Here is an 18,379-nt window from a genome sequence, read left to right as displayed (position 1 = left end):
GAGTTAGATAACAGTACAAATTAAAGTGTCCCAGGTGCTACTTACCAATGGATATTTGAAGGGTTAATTCATGGTTTTGCTTAATAAGTGAACCCCCATCTTAAATGTGATCTGAAAAATTGCCAGACTGGTGTTCTTTATTTTGCAGTCTGTGATAAAGCTATATTGTCACTACAAGCAATAAACATTTCCCAATGCTTGAATCTGAGCGCAGTGGAGGCCAACAGTTTGTAATTTCTTTGAGAGAAGAATATACTATTGCTCCAGCTCGGACTGTAGTAGGTCTTAATAGATGTCCTCAACCATGGCAGAGAGCCCGCAAACTCAACACTCTTTTATTAAAGTACTCTGTGCAGTCTTCCCAAAGACAATTTTTACTCTACATGAATCTAACCTTAATTGCAATTCCAGTCACACTAAACAACTAGTAAACACCAGTGACTTATTAAAATCTCCTCAAAAATGAGAAAGCTTCACCTTCACAAGAAGTTTTCCTTTTTATTTAAAATCTGGCCAAACTCCCCCTTTGCTAAAGAAAGCAAACCCAAACTCCTCTGATTTTCATTATTTGAGCTCAGTTTCCAAACTTCCCTCTGTGGATGAACTGATCAAGAAGATGCTACACAAATACCCGCTCAATTGTCAATCTCCAGTATACCTGCATTTTGAATTTCATACCCAAATGTACAGCTAACCCCTTTACCACTGATGTCCTAGATCACAGCTTTCCAAACTTTCCACGTCGGTGACATACCTTTTCGACAATCTTCATTTTGTGACTCGGTGATGCGAGCGAGCGTAGTGAGCGAGGCGAACCTCCTACAAGCGGGTTCTGGGGGGGTACCAATGGGGCAGTTTCAAGCAAATTTGAGAAAGCAGGAAGGTTCTAACAAAGACAGTGACTAGCAAAACTGAGTCTAAGCAAGGTTAGGTGTGTGCCTGAAACAAGAATATAACCATGCACACATTGACACATGCCCCATTGATTTACAGCACAAAAACGGGGGGTGCATGCACTGCCAACCCTTCCAACCATGCACAAAGTCCACCTGATGCCTTGCTGAATATGAGTTATACAAAAATCCGTTCTGGAACAATCATGCAACTTATCAGCCGTTCTCTGCACATTAAGCTCAGGTTAGACCGCTTTTCTCAACGCAGCGCGCCAAAAGGCACATCATCCTTACTTCACTGTGCCTTGCTATCCATCTCTCTCCCACCTCTCCCTCTCCCATCTCTCTCTCCTCTCCCTCTCCCTCTCTCTCTCCTCTCCCTCCTCTCCCTCTCGCCCTCCTCTTCCTCTCCCTCCCTCCCTCTCCCTCCTCTCCGTCTCCCTCTCACTCCTCTTCCTCTCCTTCCTCTCCCTCCTCTCCCTCTGTCTCTCTCCCTCTCCCTCCTCTCCCTCTGTCTTTCTCCCTCTCCCTCCTCTCCCTTTCCTTCCTCTCCATCTCCCTCTCTCCCTCCTCTCCGTCTCACTCCTCTTCCTCTCCCTCCTCTCCAATCTCCCTCCTCTCCCTCTCTCCCTCTCTCCTCTCCTCTCCCTCCCTCTCCCTCCCTCCTCTCCGGCTCCCTCTCACTCCTCTTCCTCTCACTCCTCTCCCTCTCTCTCTGTATCCTCTCCCTCCTCTCCCTCTGTCTCTCTCCCTCTCCCTCCTCCTTCTCTGTCTCCTCTCCCTCCTCTCCATCTCACTCGTCTCCCTCTCACTCTCCCTCCCTGTCTTCTCCCTTTCTCCCTCCTCTCCCTCTCTCCCTTCCTCTCCCTCCTCTCCCTCCTCTTCTTCTCCCTCCTCTCCCTCTCTCTCCTCTCCCTCCCTCCTCTACCCTCTCTCCCTCTCTCTCACTCCTCTTCCTCTCACTCCTCTTCCTCTCACTCCTCTCCCTCTCTCCCTTCCTCTCCCTCCTCTCCCTTCCTCTCCCTCCTCTCCCTATTCTCCCCCTTCCTCTCCCTCCTCTCCCTTCTCTCCCTTCTCTCCCTCCTCTTCCTCTCTCCCTCCTCTTCCTCTCTCCCTCCTCTTCCTCTCCCTCTTCCTCTCCCTCCCTCTCCCTCTCCCTCCTCTTCCTCCTCTTTCTCTCCCTCCTTTTCCTCTCCGTCCTCTTCCTCTCCGTCTCACTCCCACTCCTCTCTCTCCCTCCTCTCCCTCTCCCTCCTCTCCCTCTTCCTCTCCCTCCTCTTCCTCTCCCTCCTCTCCCTCTTCCTCCTCTTCCTCACCCTCCTCTCCCTCTCCCTCACTCCTCTCCCTCTCCCTCACTCCTCTCCCTCACTCACTCCTCTCCCTCTCACTCACTCCTCTCCCTCTCACTCACTCCTCTCCCTCTCACTCACTCCTCTCCCTCCTCTCCCTCTCACTCCTCTCCCTCTCCCTCTCCCTCTCTCTCGCTCCCCTCCCTCTGCCTCCCCTCCCTCTCCCTCCCACTCCCTCTCACTCCTCTTCCTCTCTCTCTGCCTCCTCTCCCTCTATCTGCCTCTCTCTCCCTCCTCTCCCTCTCCCTGCAGTCTCTCTCTCTCTTCCCCTCTCTTTCTCTCACTCTCTCTGGCTCTCTCCCTCAGTATCTCTCTCGCCCTCCATCCTTCAGTCTGTCTCCCCCTCTCTATCCCTCCTCTCTCTTTATCTCTCTCTCTCCATCCTTCAGTCTCTCTCCCTCTCTCTCTGTGTTTATCTCCCTCTGTATGTCTCTCGCCCCCTCTCTCCATCCTTCAATATCTCTCTCTCTCAGTCCCTCCCTTCTCTCTCGCTGTCTCCCTCTCTATCACTCCCTATAACTCGGACCTCTCCCCCCCCCCCATATCTCTGTGGCACCCTTTCGCCGTTACCCTTCTACTGCAACTGCTGAGAAATAAATTCAACAAAATAGACAAATACAATGATGTAATGTTTATAAATAAATGCGGAGGTCATAAGATAAAAAGCCCATGGACCTGAGGCTGGACAGAGTCCCTACCTCTCTGCTAACGCCTGAGTTTTCGAAGTAATAAGATGCAGCGCCTTGAACCAGTGCGCCAAGCAGAGACTCCTTCCAAAACTGCTCGGAAGCTGCCACTGCCAGGTGTCCGACAAGGTCAAGGAGCCGCAATCATGTTCCCAGCAGCCGGTAGCCCTGGCTAAGGCTGGTGCTTGGCAGGAGAGATTGGTGCCTGCTGGGCCCAGGGTGGAGGGAGGCGCTACAGAGCATATTAACAACAGCAGACACCCCCCAGCGCAGAGGTGCAACTAGAGACACATTTCAGGGGGGGGGGGTGCTGAAACATTAAGCAGTGGGTAGGGTGGCGCTGTAGGGGCTCTTAGAAGGGGTGAAACATCAACAATCAATCAATCAATCAGTGACACTTGTAGAGCGCGCTACATACCCATAGGGTCTCAAGGCGCTGGGGGGGGGGGGGGGGGGGGGTGCCGCTACTGCTCGAACAGCCAGGTCTTCAGCTTTTTCCTGAAGGAGAGGTGGTCTTGGGTCAGGCGCAGGTCGGGAGGGAGGGAGTTCCAGGTCTTGGCGGCCAGGTAGGAGAAGGACCTTCCTCCCGTAGTCGCTCTTCGGATGCGGGGGGCGAGGGCGTGGTTGGCTGATCGGAGGTGGCGTTTGGGTGCGTAGAAGTTGATCCGGCTGTTGAGGTAGCTCGGGCCCTGGTCGTGTAGGGCTTTGTGTGCGTGGGTGAGGAGGCGGAAGGTGATTCTCTTGTTGACGGGGAGCCAGTGAAGGTCTCTCAGATGTCCGGTGATGTGGCTGGTTCGTGGGATGTCGAGGATGAGTCTGGCTGAGGCGTTCTGGATCCGCTGGAGTCTCTTCTGGAGCTTGGCGGTGGTACCGGCCTAGAGGGCGTTGCCGTAGTCCAGTCGGCTGGTGACGAGGGCCTGGGTGACAGTCTTCCTGGTCTCGGTGGGGATCCACCGGAAAATCTTCCGTAGCATGCGTAGGATGTTGAAGCACGCCGAGGAGACGTTGTTGACTTGTCTGGTCATGGAGAGGGAGGAGTCCAGGATGAAGCCCAGGTTGCGTGCATGGTCTGTCGGTTTGGGTGCGGTGCCCAGGGCGGGAGGCCACCAGGAGTCGTCCCAGGCGGAGGGGGAAGAGCCCAGGATGAGGACCTCCGTCTTGTCCGAGTTCAGCTTCAGGCGGCTGGTCGTCATCCACTCGGCTACCTCTCTCATCCCCTCGTGCAGGTTGGCTCTGGCGGAGGCGGGGTCGTTGGTCAGGGAGAGGATCAGCTGGGTGTCGTCGGCGTAGGAGATTATGCTGAGGTTGTGTTTGCGTACGATGGCCGCGAGGGGGCTCATGTAGACGTTGAAGAGAGTGGGGCTCAGAGATGATCCTTGAGGGACGCCGCAGATGACTTCGGAGGCCTCTGACTTGTACGGTGGTAGGTGGACTCTCTGTGTTCTTCCGTCGAGGAAGGAGATGATCCATTCCAGCGCCTTGTCCTGGATTCCGATGTTGCTGAGGCGCTGTACTAGGGTGCGGTGGCAGACCGTGTCGAAGGCCGCGGAGAGGTCTAGGAGGATGAGGGCTGCTGTTTCTCCATTGTCCATCAGGGCTCGGATGTCATCGGTGGCGGCGATGAGGGCGGTCTCGGTGCTGTGAGCCTCTTTAACAAGCACACAGTCTTTTAATGACCTGTGAAGTGCTCGGGTGCGGCTGTGTGTGTGCCCCGGAGCTGTCTGAGCCCGGGCTGCCACACACGAGGGGGGTCATGGTCAGGCAACACACCCACAGAGTGGAGGCCACACAGTATGGCGTTGCAGCACACACTTTGGAAAGCTTTGTCCTAGATGGTGCCATCCATGTTTTGTTTACAGGTGAGACTTGTCAGTGGGTTTTGATACCCTGCACCATGGAGACCTTCTCCTCACCCTCTCTACAAGTGTCCTTCTTCCTCAGTGTGCATCACAATCTAGGTTATTTGAGACACCAGATAACCTGTTTCCTCCTTGTCATGGAAGACTTAATTTCACCTTCAGTGCTTTTAAACCTTCTGAGAGATCTGCTGGAGTTAATGTTAAACCATGAGAGATGTCCAATGATCAGTATGCTGAAAATACCCATCTTTACATGAGGGTCACTCTGATCTGTTGGGACAGAAAAGTCCTCTGCATGGCAAGAGTTGTCTATTCCTGCCCTGAGTGCCCAACTGCACTGTTGGCTGAAACCCATAATGCTGATTCTTGTCATGCCATAGGCAAACACGGATCACATGTGTGTGCCATGACATAGGGCTGACTCAAGGATTGCGGTCCTGTTGGACCACGATGGTGCACCCAAAGCGCTGCCCACACAGTGGTGGAATGCTACCGCTCTCACCAAGAGTTAAGCAGCACAAGTGCGGTGGTGGTAGCATACGGTCTAGTGATAGTAGTAGTGAACAGTTCCTTTTTACCATGTGTCACTGGAGTGAGGACAACAGGTTCACTTGCCTTATTTAAAGTTTCGCTGCTGCATGCTTAACTCACCTTTGGGCTAAATCAGGTTGGTGTGGAAGTGCATGAGTGATGGAAATATGCTGACTACATGTGTACACGCAATAAATACACAACACAAGGAGTGAAGTGTGGTACAGTGCGCAAATGGGAAATGTGTGTGTGCTGGCAGAGTGTGTTTTTAAATACCACACTCTGGTACAATACAGAAAGGCTGCAGTACTGAACAGTGCGTGCAGACTGAATGTGTTGGCTGCATGTAGTTATGCTTGTGGTGACATAATAGATGAGAATAACAGTGCTGTGCAGTAAGTGTGCTGTGGGCACTGGGTGCAAGCGTCCCTGCACTGGTACATTACATGGCAGACCTCTGATTCTATTTTGGGAAGCCCAGGCCTCCCTCATACAAAAATAAGTAGTCGAGGAGTCCCCCGAGAGAAATTTGTTTATTGCTGCATTCCTGTAAACTAGGTGGGACATTCACTGGAGGATGGGAGAGTCAGGCTCTCTCTCTGCATTTCAAAGGGCTCTTTGATTCAATGATTGATCACAAGGAAGGGGCCTGGAGAGAAGAAGCGTCGGAAGGAACTAGGTCCAGAGGGGAGCCCTGATGTGAGAACTCCCTCAGAGAGATGTGTGTAATCCACTCCCACACCAAATGGGCTTTAGCTCGTGTGTCTGATTCTTTCGCCGACCCTATATGCCAGGAGGAGCCGCTGTGTACTGAGCCAAGGACTGAGTTGTGAAGAGCTGGCTCCCACACTGACCAGATCATAGCCTATGTGCTGGATTGTTTCAGTGACCACATATGCCAGGAGGGGCAGCAGTGTACTGAGCTGAGGAGCGAGGTTTCCATGGAGGGCACGCATGACCTCTTGGTGGGAGGCCTCGCGTTCCAGAAAGAGGGCCACCGAGAATGCCAACACCAGGCCAGTGTGACTGGACTTGTGAGTGCCATGGTCATGACCCTATTTGCCAGGAGGGGCTGGCGGAGACTCAGAGACAACATGTACGGGCAGTAACCTGACAAACTGCTGCTGTGATCGAGGTGGGACTGCCCTGTATGCTGTGGTCTGCACTGAAGGAGGCCCGAGGATCAAAAGGACACTGCCAAAGCCCCATTGGAGCACAGAGATCAAGCCCCCCCTCCATGAATGGAAGAGTGATTTACCGTGCAATCAAAGGAATTGGAACAACCCCGATCGCCAGAACTTCCGGTAGCGTGGCTCAAATTAGAGAGTGCCTGCACCTGCCCCTGCCGAGTGCAGCCACATGGGTCTGTGCACAGCATGGCTTTGCCGTGCCAGAGCAAGACTTTGCTGCACCGCTGAAGGATTCCATACCATCTGAGTAGGTAAGCCAAGAACTAGGCCTTTTGGTCCCCAGGGAACAAAATGCCATTAGTGCTGCAAGTGCAACCCCATAGACCCTAGTGACTGAACTTAAGAAGAGAGTCAGAGGGGAGAACTCTTGAGTAAGGCCTAATTGTTTATATTCCCTGGATGCGGGCATTAGTAAATGGGGAGTAACATGAAACCTGTTGAACTAAAGGTGGGACCGCAGGGAGTGGCCTGACCACTACTAGAGTCCCGAAATCAAGCGGGCAGGTGTTATTGCTTTTGAATGTCATTTGCCTTTACATGTCTAGAGTTCGAATTTGAATTAAAATACTTCTTTTTATATATAAACAGGTAGATATCGCCATAAAAATTATTTTGTCTGCAAAATTAGTGAAATGCACGTTAGACTCATCTCTTTAATCACACGTCACCAAGCTGTTGTTCAACTTTCAACAAATTACACTGTCTTTCGTAAGTCAAACCATGCATCCCTGCTGGTCTCTCGGAATTGTTTCAATTGCTACCCCAGTTGTACATTGACTGTGGAAACATCCTTCTAACTTGAATCCCAAATAATGCGGAGCCCAGTCTTTCATAAACCTGTATTTCTCCATGATAAACTGGCAGTTGCAGGTATGTGTCAGGCGATGAATAGAATAAACAGATTAGCTCTTGACATACCTTGAACCAAAGATAAAAGATGCAAGTGTAGCATTTTCTGAAATTATTTGAGAGAGCTCATCATCTTCAAATAACTTCAGAAGACCCATCTCTTAAAATGAACCTAATGAAATGACGCTCCCCCACTGCACTGCATTTTTACTTGTGGATACTATCCTACTTTTGTCGTCATGTGGCTAGGAGTGGACTAGATAAATGTCCAGAATATTTGCATAAATAAATATCTGAGGTATCACCAAGGCATGAAGAGTTAGACCTATTACAGTTCACCAGACATCCATTTGAGGAATGCTGATGAAGATCCGTGACACAATAATACTGTCCTATCCAATGGGCAATCTTGAAACCACAACTGGGTAGAACCACATGTAAACCAAAGATGTAGAATAAGTCTTGCACCCATCCCAGTGTATTGCTGATGTGCTCCAATAGCAAATATCCTTCATTTACATTTTTGACCCTTCCAGTTGCCGATCCAGGTGTAAGTGATACGGACACAAGCACAGTTTAAGCATTGTCAAAACTGCTCCATAGCAAACAGATCTCTAGGCTAATTCACATACGTTCATTTGATCATTTCTTAGGCTACATATATCCCCTGACCACTTATTTATTTCTTTGTCAAACACTAATTGAGTCCAAAGCAAGCACTTTTGTTCCTTCCAGAGCAATTAATACATATTTAGAAATCCGCACATATGTTGGGTGAAAAGCTTGGTGATCTGAACATACCCTACTGACAAATGCAGTCTATGAAGGTCTTGAGCTTGAATTCCAGCAACGCAAACTCAGCCCGTCATACATCCGGATGTCAGAAAAATAAGTGCAATAAATTGGGCAAAGTAGCATATGTCTTTTATTCAGGCTTAGAAATGGCAGAATTGTGGTATGAAGCACTAAATGAAAGCAAGTTATTATAAGGAAAGGAAGCTATTAGCATAGTAAGAAATACACTTGCAATCAAATGAGCATGAAGTTTGCTACGGCATTAGAGGATGTAACCCTGCAGTCCACGCATGCATCACAGGCATTTCTCATACAGACAGTGAAACTTGAAGAGGCTGAAGATAGGTTAGAAGAACCAACCCCTAACAAAACAAAAATAGAGAAACAAGTTGTATTTCCTTAAAGTAGTGCTCAGTTCATAGCTTTAGGTTTCATCCAACCCAACATATGTTTGTTACATAAGACTGTTATTTACCAGGTGACAGCCGTTGTGATGTTGAGGTCATCTTCTGCTCTTGTGAGGGAACTTGCATCAAGGAGAAAACTAAAGTCCATCTGTGAAAAGTCAATATGGAATCAGATCATTTGGTTTTAGGGGTGAACGCTATCAGACTCCCACAGAAATAAAGCATTAGGGCTTCAGTTTACGCTACAGCCCCCGTATAGAACATACTTTTAGGAATGCCTCAAAAGCACAAATAAAGTTTAACTCCTCTGTAACCACACCCTCTCGAAATTGATGGAATATTCTGAGTTTTGCTGTCATAGTAACGCATTCATAAATTCAATTTACATTTATAGAAATGTGTGACTACTACTTAAATCTTGAACAGTTTTCGTAGGTGTGGTTGTTCTATGAAAAGTGCTTAAGTGACACTGTAGACTAAAGGAGGGCAGCGTAAATCTCCCTATTCGTGGCACTTGGAATAATTGGAATAATTGACATAAGAGTAGTTAAAGAAGTTGAGTACTTCATTCACAAAAAAAAAAATCCTAAACACGGTCACTTAATAAAGGCACACCGCCTGCAAGTCACCCACCAATTGGGTAAATGCCTACATAGCTGCAGGTTGAGGTCTTTCTTCCAAGGGCCATATTATATGTTTCTGCTGGTAATCAATCAATCTGTTGGTAATCAGTAATTAATAATTATGATCACTATTGTTTTTCAGATAAATGTTTAGTTGTCTTAAAAGTCAACAGAAATGGGCCTGTAATAATGTCACAATTGAGACGAATTGCTCTATGTCAATACATACTGAAGCCTACCTATTCCTTTACATCTGGTTCAGAATTAGAATCCTTACATTAGGAATGCCAGCAACACATGAAGCACATGATTAAAACGAATATTAGGAGATAGATAGATACGTTGATAGATAGATAGATAGATAGATAGATAGATAGTGCCATTCACCCCATATACACACGTGTACTATATACAAACAATTTTAGAAATCCATGCACATTACACAGTTAATCACACAAGACTGTTACATGTGATTGGGTTATTTACTCCTCTACCCCTATTAGCTTTATGCATCAGATTGTCTCATTAACTTTTTAATTTAGCTACAAAAGGGCATAAAAATGACCCTCAACATTAGAATTCAAAATCTACCAACTAAACAATCGGCCATTGGGGACAACTCCTTAGCTCCCAAGGTTCTGGGCTTAAAGTTGTGAAATGACGAGAGCTCTGTTTCTAACACATCTTTAAGCAGTGTGTCCAGTTTGCAAATGGCGTCTGTTGCTAAAAGTAATGAGTGGAAAGAAGAGTCAACCTCTTCTTACAATACAGAGTTATCAGAATCAAACCACTAAGGTTCTGGACCCTGCCCTGTCAATGTAATTTCATGAGGGAACAGGTGAGTTGGAATAGGATCTCCAAAAGAGACCCAGCCCAGTCCTAGTGTCTTATCTATTCATTCTTAGTTTGGACAGGGAGAGTGGTGCTTACTGGTAATTTGACAATACCAGTTACTTCAGAGGATGGCCTGGGGAAAGCAATCTCCTTTTCCCCCTCATTGTAGTACATCTGGCATCGCTTATACAGCACTTGAAAATTAAAAAAAAGCTGTATACCAGCCATTTTTTACTTCAAGTATAAAACTGTATACAGTAACTAAAAAATACGCCCAAATGTATATGGCACACAGCTATCCGGAGGTTTCCTGGCGCCTACTGACAAGCACTATGAGGAGAAAAAAGGCCTAAGCTCTACTGATTAAAAAGCAATGTTTTAAGATTTTTACAAATTGATGGTAACTCATTTTGTAGTGTAAGTGAAATGGAAGTGAGTTCCACAGGAAAGGGGCTAGATAGGCAAAAGAGCGGCCTCCCATTCGAGCTCGTTTGATCCTGGGGACTTGGAATTTTAACTGATTAGAGGATCGAAGGAGGCGTGAGGGATGGTAATGGTGGACCACGGCACCTAAATAGTGAGGTGCAGAGCCCATATTAATCCTGTGCATATAGCAGAGGGCTTTGAATTTAGCACGATCATCTATCCTCAACCAGTGTAGTTCACGGAGTGGACCTGTAGTGGAGGCCGTTCTGGGTAGTTGGCAAAGCAGTCTGGCTGCAGAGTTTTGGACCCCTTGCAGCTTACGAACTACTTCTTTACTAGCACCCAGATAAAGTATGTTTCTGTAATCTAATTTGGACATGACCAAGGCCTGAATGACAGTTTTTTTGCGTGGAGGGAGGAAGCATCCAGATAATTTTTCTAAGCCAATTTAGAATAGTAAAACAGATAGAGGCGACTTTAACCACTTGCTGCTTCAAGAACAGCTGGTTGTCAATGATAACTCCAAGTTTACGAGCCGATTGAGATGGGAGGGGGAGATCGCCCATTTCAAGAGGCTAATGTTGGGACCCCAAAGAGTTTTGTTTCCACCAAAAAGGAGGAGTTCTGTTTTCCCTCTACTGAGTTTCAATTTGTTTGGAACATCCAGTCAGCTATCTTTTTTAGCCCCAACTGGAGAGATGATCCCTTTGAAGTCTCTAAGGAAGATAAAGAGAAGACAAGCTACGTGTCATCAGCATATGAATATATTGTCAGCCCCACATCCTCAGCAATCATTGCCAGGGAACTGACATAGATGTTGAAAAGCAATGGAATGAGCATGGAGCCCTGGGGGACTCCATACGGGGACCTCTGAGTCTGGGAGTTAGCAATTGAGGAGAAGACCTGAAAGGTCCTGTTAGACAAAAAGCTGGACAACCACTTGAGTGCTGGGCTGACAATGCCCTACGACTGCAGGATTTGTAAAAGAGATGTATGAGATACAGTGTCGAACGCAGCACTCAAGTCTAGTGAAATGAGTGCCACGGTGTCTCCTCTGTCGACATGTAGGCGAATAGTTTGTGACTCCCAGAAGTGTGGATTCTGTGGAAAAGCCTGCTCTAAAGTCTGATTGAGACAGATGTAAAATATTCTGTAAGTCAACAAACTTCGTCAGCTGAAGATTAATATGTTTTTTCCAAATTTTAGAAAATACAGGAAGTAGGGAAATAGGACGGAAATTTGATAAGACCTCTGGATCAGAATTAGCTTTTTTTTAGCAAGGGAAGGACCATAGCATGTTTCCAGGCCGCAGGAACCCTTGCTTCGCGTAGCGACACATTGAGGAGTTCTATAATGATACTAAGTATAGGGAGGTCCAGTTTTTCCAGAAAGGAAGAGGGAATCGGCTCCTTGGGAGAACCAGATTTAATGCTAGATAAAATACTATAAAAAGAAGAGATGTCAAGAGGAGTCCATTCATCGAGCAGGTTACTACGTCTATCTTGAAAGACCTGCTGTGACAAGGCCATAGAAGTGCCATCAAATTGTGGGGCAGAATTGTTAGATTGCAAATCTTCAACTGTAGTAATATTATTAAATTCAAAATAAATGTTGTCGATTTTATCAACAAAAATTGTGCCAGTTCATTACAGTGTTTAGAGTCAAGACCATGAGGCTCAGGTTGACAAGTAACGCCTGACAGTTCCCTTAATGCTTTTAACAAAACTTTAGGGCAATTTTGTGACTGTGAAATAGTGTGATTAATATGCTGAGCCCGAGCAGCATTGTACATTGAGTGATAACTATTTAAAGCTGATTTGTACGTGGATTTGGCTGCCGGCTCATAATTTTTTCTCCAACGTCTTTCTACATTTTTACATTTATTTTTTTCTATCTTAAGTTTTTCGGAAAACCAGGGGGCGGGACGGTGATGGTGTTCCAATTTCTTGTTGGACAGCGGAAGACATGCGTCAATCGATTATGTCAACCAGTTATGGATAATATCAGCGTCATCTACGTGAGTTATAGAGGTAATAGGTATGGTGTTGTTGAGATAGAGGTTCAGACAGTCAACATCTAACTTTTTCCAGTTTCTCCAATACCTAGACCCCAGAAGGATCGAGGAATTGTCATGACACATTTCATGTTTAACCTTAAATTACACAAGAAAATGGTCAGACCATGGAATAGGAATAGCAGTCTGGCACGAGACAGTGGTTAAGTTGCAAAAGAAGGGGTCTAATAAGTGTCCGGCCTTGTGGGTGGGGCCTGAATTGTGTAGGGAAACATACATTGCAGCCAAGTCAGCAATGAGAGTGGAACTAGTAGCGCAAGAGGCTTCATTAAAGTGTAAATTAAGATCACCTAAAATCATGAAGTTAGTGGCTTCCAATAATAAGGGGGCAATAAGATCTGAGAATGCAGCTGCCCAAGGCCCTGCCGGTCCCGGCGGGTGATAGATAAGGATCCCTGAAAGGGTAAAATTAGGGGAGAGTAAGAGTTTAAACAGACTGGCTTCACAGTCTTCAAAGCATAAGTCCTCCCATTTGCACACAGCCACAGATTATCAGATCAAATTTCTCACTAGCGCGCGTCCGCTGCGCGAAGCTGTGAGCATCTGAATTTAAGCTGGCATGAAGTTATGCTACAATATTAGGCGACATCTCACAGAAGCAACCATGGGTACATTAGGCACATTGATTTCTTATTCCCTGGGTACCACCATCAGTATGCTCTTGTGATTGCAGAAGAGAGAGCAGGCCACCTATACATAGATACTCACACAACAAGGGAGATAGAGGTCGACTTGCTGTACATCATAAGAATCATAACTCACAACAAGTGCGGACTACACTAATTTCTGAGATACCAAGACTATGTTTCAAAGTGAATAAAATCAAAAAAGGAAAATATTTGGATTTGGTTGGAAAGACCTCACCCCTCTTTTGTGACATCGGCCAGTCTGAGCAACCATGTTCTGGTGATAGGTCCATGGCGGTTTCAACCTCATTCGGCAGGGAAATCAGAATGATTGTTTTACAGTCATAAGCGGCTCCAGATACTTATACATAGTGCAATAAATAAGGTTGTACCTATAACATGTTCACACAATTCGTTTCTGTTCATGAAACAAGGTAATCTACTGATACACAGCCACAAATGTGTATAGTGCAGAATTCATAAGAATGTGTCCCTAACCAATTCACAAGCTTTATCATAAGTGAATGACTTGCACATGTTTCAAAATACAAGTCATGTTTGCAAATTATATGAATGATTTGCCATGTTTCACTGCCCTATTGTATAACAAGTTCTTCAGGGCCAGAGGACCAAATGAAAGAGGATATATCTCGCGATTAGGTGTGCCCCTGTACTCACTGTGGGAGTCACATACCAGCAATGTACGGCAAGGTCGGCCAAGCTGTCATAAAGCATCAAGATTTTGAGTTTAGGACAGTGCGTCAACAGGATTAGTCCTTCCCAGGGACCCAGGAGTAGAGGTTGACACATTGAATATTCCCTCTATATTACCATAATTGTAGAAATAAACAATATGTCCTCCCTATTTGATCTCATCTGGATTTAATATATGGGAGTACATTGCATAACAGCATTTAACCTCAAAGTTTTGCAGAAACCAAGATTAACACAAAAATAAACAAATGTTTTTATAATAACTCGAACAGCCCATGTGAGCATCCTCCTTCACATTCACCAAAAATTCGAATAATTCAGATTACAGGTGTGAAAGTTGAGAACAAAGGACAGGTTGAAACAACATGGCTCATTAGAAAAGAAAACAAAATCACTCACTGGTTTGGGTACTGTAACAAGACTTTATACAAAGGAGTAGTTCAGTCGGGAGTATGCAGAAAACAATTTGTATTTAGTGTGGCTTGGATAAGGATAGATATTATGTTCATAAGGAAGGGACCTCCATTCTGTCTAGGCCAGGAATCAATTAGTATTGTCCAGTTTATATGAGTTATATGGATTGATGCTGAAAAAATAATGCATGAACATTTATAAAGAACTTACTACCCCTACTTGGGGCAGTGAAGCACTTTCCTACAAGTGTAGCCTTCTACACCAGGTTTGGCGTGCGGCGGAAAGGGTGTTGTCCTCGTTTTGATCCTGTATGGGTGCTATTTTCATGTCATGCGTGATGACCACCAACTTTGATCTTAAAAGAAAAAAAAGATCACAAAACACCCAACCATCATAGGCCTATATCTCAACTAAATTGTGGTTATGATGTATTTACAGGCATTATCAATAAAAGACACACAGACGCTACCCTAGATATCATACATCAGGATCAAAAGAGTTTCATAACAGGTAGGCAACTCTAGGAATTGACACATGTATTGATAGGGTCAATAGACATTGCAGAGACTTTTGATATTCAGTGGACAGTGGCCACTTTGAATGCTACCAAGGCTTTTTCCAGCTACATTGGGTATAACTTTGGAGATTTTACAGTTCTTTGGATTGAACCAGAATATAACTCACACTATAAAAGCTTTATATATAAAATAAAATTGGCAAGATTCCTTATAAATCGCCCGCTGATAACAAAATGTTTCTTTACAAGTGGATCAAGGCAAAAATTACTGACTTCCACCATCATTTTTACCTTATATATTAAGCCTTTTTCCACAAACTATTCAGCTGGATTATAATCAAATAATAATGAATTACACAGCTGACCCAGTCCACTTAGTTGCAAGAGTAGATCAATTTGGGAAAATGTCCGAGTATCAGATCAATAGAGACAAAACTGAGATAAAGAAATGGAGATCTAGAGAGACCCTGCAGAATACAAAATTACCAGATTAGAGATTTGGGGGTACAAATTACACAAGATATAGATGCCCTACCAGAAAGGAATCTAAGTAAAACCAACAGAGAGCTATATGGCCTTTTGAGCAGATGGGGAAAGCTTCTCCTAAACACCTATGGGAGGGTCAACTTGATCAAGAAGATGATATTACCCAAATTGATTATTGTTTTAATTAATACATCCCTCTTCTATTCCCATAAACTGTATTGCAGGAATACAAAGTAAGGTCAGTAGCTTCATTTAGTCATCAAGTGGGATAAGGCTCGCTTGGAAGAAACTCAAGCAGAAATTAGCCTTTAGGGTTACCTGGGATTGCAGGACTTCTAATTATACATCTATCCTTTCCAGTGTAAAAACAGCAGAATGTTAGTGACACAGCTCGATCATTTTCTTGTAGAAGATTATATGCTGCAATGCTGAGAAAGTTAGGGCAGGAAAATTTCTTTAGAAATGTAGGGATCCAAAAGTTTTAAAAAAAGTATGCCAGAACGTACTGATAGTGAACATAAATGTATGGTTTTACCTGATTAAAGCTCTTGGGATTTACTATTCTACTCATTTATCCCCGATCTGGGACTAACCAGGGATACTGGCATATTTTAATATGTGAGTGGATCTAAGGGAACGGGATACACCTCATCCCTTGGGAGGCCGCCTCAAAGGCAACATAAGGCGAACTGTTGAGATTCAAATATCTTCAGCTACACTTGTGGTGGTATTGTAAAAAATGGTCTGATAAGGACAACTGGGAGATCGAAGATATGACTCATGCTTGAGGAATACCTAAAAAGGAAGCGAACATTGGTACTGGGAGGTCATTAAAGCAGAAGCCGGGAAGCTTAAGGAACCATGCGCTATATGGCAGAGGCTCTTGCCAAAGACCGGTATCTCTGAAAGTGCTTTATAGTACTGTGAAACCTGCTGTCCTAAACAAAAAAACTTTTCTTCAACCTTCACAGTACACATTAAATGCCAGAAAATCTGGCAAAATTCTCAAAAGAAGTACCCAGATGTAAGAAATGTGACTTATTAACAGCAGATAACGAGCATGTTTACCAGTTGCCTTATAGTGACATTCTTCTGGAAATATTTGGGGCTGAATTCAAGGTAAGCCATACTTAATTATATTTGGATGTTATCCTGGTTTAAACACGTTTCTCAGTCCCCTTCAAAAGAGACTCATGTTTTAGTTAATACTTTTTCGGACGAACCTCAAACATCAGAGGGGTTAAATTTGATTAAATATGCCACGCAAACTGATAAGGAATGTGACCCCAAACGTCTATGTGAAGCATGGAAGTATTTTATTGCTTGCCAACTGGGCACTAGTCCTATGATTAAATCATAAAAATGTAGCCTTGATGGGTCTGCATCCCCAGCACGAAATATATCAGTAAAAGCATCAGTATCTTATTGCAGCTTACTCCATTTTATAGTATGTACTACAAAGGATGACTGTAAGGTGAGGACTTAAAAAAAGATTAAAAAAAAGACGGACGAATTGCCCTATGTGAAAGGAAGTCACAGCTTTTAGAACAAAAGCTGCCAGTGTCCTCAGCGCAACTTTTTCCAGAAAGAAAGTGCTGTAAAGGGGATGAACTGACAAAGCCTGTCGCAATGAAAAAGACCGTCTTAAGGGTCAGTAGACACAGGAAACAGCTGACCAACAGCTCAAAGAGGGTACTCATAAGGAAGGTGAAGACCAAAGTAAAGTCCCACTGTGGCATCACAAAAGGCTTAGAAGGAAACATGAACCAACCCCTTGAGAATCCACATCACAACAGGTGATTTGAACAAGGACAGGTGGTCCAGAAAGCACAAAAAGTCCAAAAGCACTGATAAATAACCTTTAATAGTGCCCATTGCAAGTCCTTAGTGGGCCAAAGACAGAATAAACAGTAACATAGCCAACAGTTTAGCTTGCAACTGGTCCTTGTTATGGGTCCCACACCAAGCCACAAACATGTCACAACATTAAGAGTAAACAGCTTGCATGACACCTGGTTACCAGGATGGCATCCATTTCTTTCCCATGAAAATCTAATGCAGTCAACTCCCACAGCTCAATCTCCATGGATGGAGATCTAGATTGCACCGACCTGGGTGTCAGACCCTACATTGCTGCTGTGACAATAAATCTTCCTGAAGTGGCAGACTGATCAGAGGATATAAGCTCATGCACAGACGTTCAAGGTACCACACTCTCCTAGGGGCGGGAAGTCAGACAATAGTCCCATGCTCCACTCTAGGTGGAATCCTTCTCAGAGAGAGTCTTCTTAAGAACTCCAACATGCAAAAGTGCTACCACTACATGTCCTCTGTGGTGGCAAATGAGATTGAGGCAGGGATCTCCCCATTGCTGGAAGATACCCTGTGCCACCTCCAGGCGGCGCTGCCATTCTTGATCCGCTAGGATATTCGGCTGAGTTTATCTACCATGGCGTTAAAGATTCTGCCAGGTGGTGTATGAATAGGTAGATGCTCTGACGATTCAACCAGTTCCAGAGGCGCACAGCATCTTGGCACAGAGCTCATGATCCTGCTGCGCCTTGATAGTTTAAATACCACATAGTGGTGATGTTGGCCTTGATTACTGCAGGAAGGCTTTAAACTGGCTTCAATTCCTGGAGGTTGATGTGGAGGATGGTCTCCACCAGAGATCAGAGTCCTCTGATCGTTCCTTCTCCTAGATCACCTCCCAACATGTTGTGAATGCATTTGTCACCTCCGTCAGCTCTGGGTGAGGTGCACATCTTTTGCAGTGTCCTCCAAATCCTGGATTAGTCTGGCATGTTCTCTCAGCATAGGGCCCACTGCAGACCCCACTTGAACCACCTAACATGGTCGACGAGCAGGCTGCAGGAGGGGAGTAGACCATGAAGCCTCAGAACCATCTTCACTGAGAACCAGGACTGGAAATGAAATATCTGGATAATATAAAAAATTCACTAATTGAGGAAAAGAGAACCCTTGTATGGTTATGATCCGACCAAGCTTTCAATTAAGTCTTAGAAAAAAATCAAAGTGGGGAGTGTAACTGTCCCAGCTGGAGGGATCTCAAAAGGAAAAAATTCTAGGGGACCATCAACAGCTA

General features: G+C 45.2%; 1 protein-coding gene across 1 annotated transcript in view; it reads right to left on the bottom strand.

Annotated features, from left to right (window-relative positions):
• The window catches only part of ITGA4 (integrin subunit alpha 4), a 531,379-nt gene that overhangs the window by 98,510 nt on the left and 414,490 nt on the right, over nucleotides 1-18,379 (bottom strand). The window contains exon 20 of the mRNA XM_086956223.1: nucleotides 8,628-8,707. Within this exon, the coding sequence (XP_086812349.1) occupies nucleotides 8,628-8,707 (80 nt within the window). The remainder of the gene's footprint in view (nucleotides 1-8,627; nucleotides 8,708-18,379) is intronic.

This window comes from Lissotriton vulgaris, chromosome 2_1 (genome assembly GCF_964263255.1).
Source record: "Lissotriton vulgaris chromosome 2_1, aLisVul1.2, whole genome shotgun sequence".
Classification (NCBI taxonomy): domain Eukaryota; kingdom Metazoa; phylum Chordata; class Amphibia; order Caudata; family Salamandridae; genus Lissotriton; species Lissotriton vulgaris.
Note: the sequence above shows the minus strand (reverse complement) of the source record. Positions and strands in the feature narration are given on the sequence as shown.